We start from the raw sequence: 7,596 nt of genomic DNA, 5'->3' as shown, positions 1-7,596 counted from the left end.
AAGGAGCCTGTGGAACAGCCATGAGAATGGGTCAAGCAGGCAGTGAAGTGCACAGGTTTCAAGCCAGAGGACAAACTGGAGATAAACTTTAACGAGGCATATTATACAGGAGGCTGTGAATGAGCCTTCCTAGGAAGACTCTGGAGTGAAGAAACCAGTCTGTTTGCCCTCCAGTATGCCCGGCTCAACAAATGGCACGAAGCTCAACAAATATATTCTGAATAAGTGAACAAGTAGACACGTGCGAGAAGGTCAGGACACTTACTACGAACTGAGGACACAGGAATGAAAGTTCCTCGGCCCTTCACATAATCTTGACTGGGGTTGATGTAAAAAGACTTAAAAGAATGTATATTTGCGGGCCGGCCGAGTGGCACGATGGTTAAGAACTGGCTTGGGACGCCAGAGGGCCCCGGTTCGGATCCCACATATGAGGGCCAGTGACACTGCCCTAGACTGAAGAACAAAACGACAGCAACTTGTCTGTTCCCCTTCCCCCAATTCCCCAGCGCTGTTCCCATCCCCCAAATTCACCAATAAAAAAATCGTTAAAAAAAGAACGTATATTTGTGAGAAATTCCAAGGGAAGGACCACGAAGACCTCTGTCCTGTGGGAGAAGGGGTGACTGAAAGAGGACTGGAAGGGGAGGCTCCGTATTTGAATTAAATCATCTTAATTTCTATCACAGTGTATTTATGGCCTTTGTCACCTGAAATTGTTACTTTTACTGTTAATAACAATACCTTACATGATATGTATTTTGCAAAGTACTTGTGTACTCATTATCACCCTGCATAGTAAACTTTTGGCTCTTAAATACTGTCATTTTGTGCTCAGCATTTATATCCTACTTCAGGGAATTTTAAAGTTTTACCCTTAGTTGTATTTACATTTTAATAGGACTTGAAAGTTTAAATTACCAGTCTTTTCTCAAATCTTATAAGACAAAAGAGAAAACTGTACATTTGTGCTTCAAATATATTAAAATAATCTGAGTGTAAAAGTCATATTGGAAAAAACTATGATTGTCAATAGTGTGCTGAGAACAAAACTTCCTCAGTGGATAATTATATATATGCAATATATATATTTGCTTCATATATATGTGTGTGTGTGTGTGTGTGTGTGTGTTTATACATATGTATATTAAGGAAGCAAAAGCACAGAGTGCTGTGAAATGGATAATGGGAACTGGCTTATTGGGGGGAAGGGAAAACGGGAAGGTTTCCCTCAGGAAGTGACATTAAGCAGAGACAGCATTATCCAGACAAGATATATATATATCTTGGTTCTAGCACCAATACTGATGCTACTGTCTTCTTGCACCTCTGATAATTCCCTCAGCTTCACTGTCCTCTGCTTCTTCATCTAGAAGAGGCAGGAGACAGGTTCATCACTCATTCTCTCACTGGGTACCACCGAGCTGGAGAGCAGGCACAGGAGGCAGGGTGGGGTGGGGGCCGAGGGACGAGGCCCCAGAATCCTTCCTTCCCTCCACTTGTCACTGTTTTATCTCCTATGGCTACCCATAAGATTTCACTGGGAAATAAAACTTTTCTTAATTATTATTAAAACACAACAAGTAGACAAAAAGTTTGAAATCCACTGCCTTTGAATCAGGGTTTCCCTGAGGTTCTAATACAATAGGTAAGAGATGCGACCTCAGTATCTTTATCACTTAAAATATCCACAGGTAACTTCTCAGCAAAAGCTGGAAAAAAAAACATAAACTAAATGAATGCTCGCTAACATCTCTTTTACTACTTTTATGTTCAATTTCATTTACAGAGTAAGAGAAGCATTATTGTTCCATGGTGAAAAGATTAAACAGAAGTGGAAGTAGCAAGGACCCCAGTCACGGAACACTCTTGGCTAACATCCTTTTTCAAGGACAGACTCCATGTGAGGATTGCTGGGTAACGACTTCCGATCTGAAATCCAGCATCACAGCCACAAGAAAGAAAGTCCAAGACACACTTGGCTTCAACTACTAGGTTGACCAACCCACTTAAAAAAAGAACACAAATGCCATCCAATTAAAAAGCCCAGCAGCTTCCTGTGACATCCCAGAACATGCCTGGGAATCCAACTGGGACAAAGTCTGCATAGAATCATTGTGCATTAGTCCAAAGGTATACAGACTGAAGACCTTATTCTCTGATAACCACGCTCTGGGGAAAATTAGCTACCAAATAAGAAAGGGCGCCACCGTGCAAACACCCTCAAACCTTGGACACAGTGACTTCTGGCTCAATCCAGTACAGAGACGCAAACAGCACAGAACATAAACGAACACTGTAAATCAGAAACTCTGACATAGAAATTTCCACCACACTAACCAGCAACTAGGGCATCCTTAGGCCATCGGCTGAACCAGTCAATAGTACATCCTGAAATCAGGGCGGGGAACTTCAGAGCTCGATTTCGAAATTTCTCCCCCACTGGTGAAAAGCAGAGCACCGTGTGAAGATGCTGCCGGACCCGACTCATGAAGTAGTCGTGCAGGTTCTCATTGGTCGGAGGGCGCCTGGGGTGCTCTTTCTTCATGACTGGCATGAGCTCACTATTGATTTCATCCATTTCATCACGAGCAAACAGGCTGGAGACCTGAGACAGAAGTGCAGACATTCAAGCTCAGTACAGGTACATGAAAACAGATCCAAATAGGTGGCTCCATATTGATAATGTCTTTCCTCCATGTGTGTCCTTAAGCTCACCTGTAGAAAATTAACCCAAAGTCTTCAAGACGAGATATACCATGTTTTAGAATACACAGACGACTCTATTATGAACTGCAAAGTGATAGCCTTTCCTTGTGATCTCCCTCTTTCGTGCTTTCACTTGGAGTATTCATTGACATTTTAAATGTACAGCTCCACATTCGGACTAGGACTTTTATTCTCCACAAACCTGACAGAAAATGCCATTCTTCATACTGATCACCTAATCCTCAGTAACAGCACTTATTCAAGTCTCTAATATAAGAGAATACAGACAGTTCTAAAGATGGAGGGAATCTGGAGAGACAAAACCCATGAAGGAAAAATCGCCTCCTACCTCACCCGATGATAAGACATTATTCATATATTCCAGAAATGCCTCATCTTTAATCTCATTGTCTGTGAAAATAAAAGTGATTCCTTTGCCTTGCTGACCGGCCGTCTTATACAAAATTTTCAGGTCTTCCATCAGATTTGATGTGTTGTAGGATCTAAAGAAATATTATCATTGTGTCATTAGCTACATAAACTATTTTGATGGGAAGGAAAGGTCCTTCTAACAATGCTTTATGACATTTGGGTAACCAAAAAATGCTGATATTATTCCATCAGATAAGTATTTTATTGTATGTGAATGTTCTGGTTCATTATATCTACTTACAAAGATGAAATTGATTTTTTAAAAATTTCTTTCCGTTTCCAACAACTATTCCTTTGGGAGTAATAGAGGAGCACCATCTTGGTAAAGTTGTGAGTACTTTGCTGCTCACTGCAGTCAAGAACTATTATTTTTATTGCGGTATAATTAACATACAACATTATATTAGTTTCACATGCACAATAATTCAATATTTGTATGTATTGCAAAATAATCACAATAAGTATAGTAAGCATCAAGTAACATATTTACTTGCAAAGATGAAATTGATTTTAACACTCCACATTTTATGAAACATTACAATTAATTTTTTACACACACACACACACACACACACACAAAAAAAAAATCTCAAGTGAAAAGTAAACCTGAAGCAAAAATATAATGTTTACCACAACTAACTGCCATCTGAATGTGTTTATGTTTCATTTGGAAAATATTTATTGGTAATGATAATAGAAAAGTAAAAAAGGAAGACTTTCTAAGCACCTTCTGCAGTGCTATTTTAAAAGCAACCTCATAAATTAAATAAACTAAGTCATGTGAAGCCTTCGCTATATGGGGTGAGGGAGATGCCCCGTTATGAATGGTGTCCTCCTCATCCAACAGCACAGCACCCCAAAGGTGCTTCATTTGCCTGGAACATTCCCCTTCTCTGAGTGAATTCCTACTCACATTCAGGCTTCAGTTGAAACACCTGTTCCTCCAGGAAGCCTTTTCTAACCACCCCCTAGACAAGGTTACGCATCCCTCCTTCATGTTTCAACAGACTGTGGGCTGCGTTTATTTCCCGAGAGATAGCACCTTGTTGAATGACTTGCTCAGCTGTGTGTCCATCTTGGATTACTGTAACTGTGTTGATGACACAGACCAAGCTTACCTTGCTTCACCACACACTCCCCAGCACCTAGCCAGCGCCTGACACATTAGTCGGTGTTCAATACACATTTCTAAATAATGACTGAGTCTGAATTAATATTTATGGAGGGCAAATTTCTTCTGAAATTCACCAAAGGAATATCATGCATAACACAAAAACAGAAAGGCGGCTAAGCTATCCACTGCAATGAGAGGCTGAAGTGTTTCAAAAGCAAATTATTAATGTGGAATTTTCATGATCGATGACATGCTGAAAGGGAAAGATGATAAGTCAGCATTCAAGAAGGAAAACTATCATGATTTTTTATGTGTAAGAAAAAGCCTTCACTTCAGACGGCCTCTGTGAACCTTTTATCAAAAGCCACTTCACGTAAATTAAAGTGGAACCTGGTTACCTTGTCAGAGTGATCTGGAAGGAAGTATAGCCAGCGATGAACGAAGCCAGCCTCGTCAGGCTCTGCTTCCCTGATCCGCCCACCCCAACCAGGAGGGCATTTCCCCGGGGAGTACGAATGATACGTGAGATCTGGAATATGAAACAGAAAAAGCATATGTCGTTCAACATGTAAATATTCCATTTTTTCTCATTTATTCTACGTAAGCATTTTGGAATATGTAGGTTTCTCGGGACCAGAGTGGAGAGAGATGCTGGTTGTAGGAACAAGGGCACTTCTGAAATAGCACGGTGTTTGGTAGGTACTGGACAGACTGAGGAGTGCGGGTGTACCTCTGAGAAATCAGGAGACCAGTACGAAAAGGTCAGCAGACAGCCCGGACTGTGGCCTGCTCTGGGTTTTCAAGGAGAGATATACAGGGGACTTTAAGGCATCTCTTTAGTTTGCCCGACTTAATGCAGTAGGACAGGAAAGAGAACAAATATTTCAAAACAACATGTATCCTTGGAATATAGAACCCACAGTTGATTAGAATATCCTCTGCACTTGAAAAAAATGACAGTTTAAATTGAAGAGAAGAAAAGTTCCAAAATATGGCATAGATACAGAATTCCTCTTAAGCAAAAATACCCTCTTATTATTTGGCCAAGACAGTTTAATCTAAGATATCTACCAAGAAGTGATTATGGGTGGACCAGAAGTCCACGCTATGCCAGTCAGTAGCCCTGGACAATTCCAAGTCCCCTTTGTGGTGGAAGTCCATGTTTCTCTGGCTTTTATTGGTATACACCATATGGCCTCCAACCCCATCTAGAGGGGATTCAGTGCAGAACTCTCTTTGATGCATTCTACACCTTGTGAGATGATAACTGTCTTTTCCTCCCAACTGCCAGTTAAGCCTGGGGTATTGCTGTGATACTCACTTTTCTCTAGACCAGCGGTTCTCAGCCTTTCACAGCGGTCGCCTAAGACCATCGGAAAACACATATTTTCGATGGTCTTAAGAACCGAAACACCGCTCCTCTATCGGTCTCCAGGCCCACATGTAGATACGCCCACATACGAGTACCCAGCGACCCCTGTGAAAGGGTCGTTCGACCCACAAAGGGGTCGCGACCCACAGGTTGAGAACCGCTGCTCTAGGCTGATAGATTGGGATGGGGGCTGAGATGAGATCACTTCTCTGTGGCTGGGGAAGCTCCCTGGGGTAACCTGGGCTCTGCACCCTGCCAGGGTTTTCTTTTTTATTTTACTGGGGAATTGGGGGAGGAGAACAGCGGTGGGGAATTGGGGAAGGGGAGCAGACAAGTTGCTGTCCTTTTGTTCTTCAGTCTAGTTGTGGAGGATGTCGCTTCACTGGCACATGTTGGTATTATGATCATTGTGCTCTTCCCGGGTGAGGCAGATCGGTCACTGGCCATTGGACAGCCGCTCATGGTGGCTCATGGCAGCTCACAGCAGCTGTCGGCCACTCACGGTAGCTTATGGCAACCCACCTGCAGCAGGGGCTGCAGCCTACACCGTCGCCAGCAACTCACGGCAGCCCAACTCCTGGTCGAGCTGTTGTTCATCGTCTTAGCTGTAGAGGGCAGTGCCACTGGCCCATGTGGGATCCAAGCTGGCAGCCCTGCTGCTCAGGGTTCATGCTCCCAAGCCAACTCTTAACCAACGGGCCACTCGGTCAGCCCCTACCAGGGTTTTCTTAAACATCATTTCTCAGGGTCCCCTCCAATGGCAGAGCCTGTGCTCTAGTCCTGTTGGGACTACGCTTGGCTTTTGAATTATTTCCTTCAGTTTAGTGTGAGCCCAAGGAAACGGAAAACATTTTCCTATCTGTTGTGGACCTGAGAATCTGTGGTACAGGGAGGTGGTACACCCCTTTCTTCAAGCCTTTTACTCATCCTTTCCGTGTCATTCTCTCCAAAATTGCTGTAGGCAGGACAGAGTGGGACTGGCAAGAATTCTTAGTATTTTGCCAATGACTATTCATATTCTTTCCCTGGTATATTACTTCGAGAGGCACAGATAATGTAGGTGAGGAGCAACTGCAGGCCACACTAGAACCTTTGTGTCTTTCCCTGATTAACGTTTTTCAAAACATACAGATTTTGTCATGACATTTTCCTTTAGTTGATGTGGATGACTATATTAAGGGTTTAAATAATTGTTAATTAGGTATTGGGAACCTTCATTCCAACATCTTTTCCTGCAAATGGGCCTAGGTCTTGTATCAAACTTTTTTATTCCATTTCTAGTACATGGCAAACCCTTAAAACATATTAAACAAATGAACATATAGGTGAACAAAGAAGGCTTTAAAAGCAGACTCAAAAAACTCCTAACCTAGTTAGAACAGAAATGACTGGAGAAAGCTCAAGCAAGTGAGACCTTCAAATGCGGCTATTTTGTGCTATTGCACATAGATTGTGAGATGTTCATTTTTTTAATTGCTGTAGCAAATATTTAAAAAATTAATAATCCCCTACATGCCCTGTAGGTGCTCACACACTAGCAGGGGAGAGAGACCTACAAATGAAAGCACAGTAATTCACCATGGCAAATGCTAGAACTCACTGGAATGGTGGCAACAGAATGACAGAATGCACAAGGAACAATGCCGCTTGGTGGAGGCTGCTTAGGTGTGGAGCTGGAATTCGATCTGGCCCTTGAAGTCCATCATACAAAGAAGGTAGCGTGCCAAGCGGGAGTTGGGCTAAATTGTAAGAAGAGGGATTCGGATGCACAAAGTCTCAGAGTCAGCCCAGAGGGGTTTCCACGGGGGTGGGAACTTCAGTACTGGTTATGGAAATATCAAGAGGTAGCAAAGGGTTGTACAGGGTCATACTGGGGATGTGGTTCCATTCCAAACCTATTTACCAAGCATCTCAAGCATGCCAGCCTCAGCAGCACTCCAGCCTGTGAATACTGAGGTGAATAAATTGG

The 7,596-nt window shown here is 42.6% G+C and overlaps 1 protein-coding gene across 1 annotated transcript in view; it reads right to left on the bottom strand.

Moving 5' to 3' along the window:
- The window catches only part of DNAH5 (dynein axonemal heavy chain 5), a 212,920-nt gene that overhangs the window by 70,185 nt on the left and 135,139 nt on the right, over positions 1-7,596 (bottom strand). The window contains exons 50-53 of the mRNA XM_019646195.1: positions 4,654-4,784; positions 3,059-3,212; positions 2,341-2,608; positions 1,663-1,712 (exon numbers count right to left, since the gene is read on the bottom strand). Coding sequence (XP_019501740.1) covers positions 1,663-1,712; positions 2,341-2,608; positions 3,059-3,212; positions 4,654-4,784 — 603 coding nt within the window. The remainder of the gene's footprint in view (positions 1-1,662; positions 1,713-2,340; positions 2,609-3,058; positions 3,213-4,653; positions 4,785-7,596) is intronic.

The sequence above is a fragment of the Hipposideros armiger genome, unplaced genomic scaffold, assembly GCF_001890085.2.
Source record: "Hipposideros armiger isolate ML-2016 unplaced genomic scaffold, ASM189008v1 scaffold_98, whole genome shotgun sequence".
In the NCBI taxonomy this organism is placed as follows: domain Eukaryota; kingdom Metazoa; phylum Chordata; class Mammalia; order Chiroptera; family Hipposideridae; genus Hipposideros; species Hipposideros armiger.
Note: the sequence above shows the minus strand (reverse complement) of the source record. Positions and strands in the feature narration are given on the sequence as shown.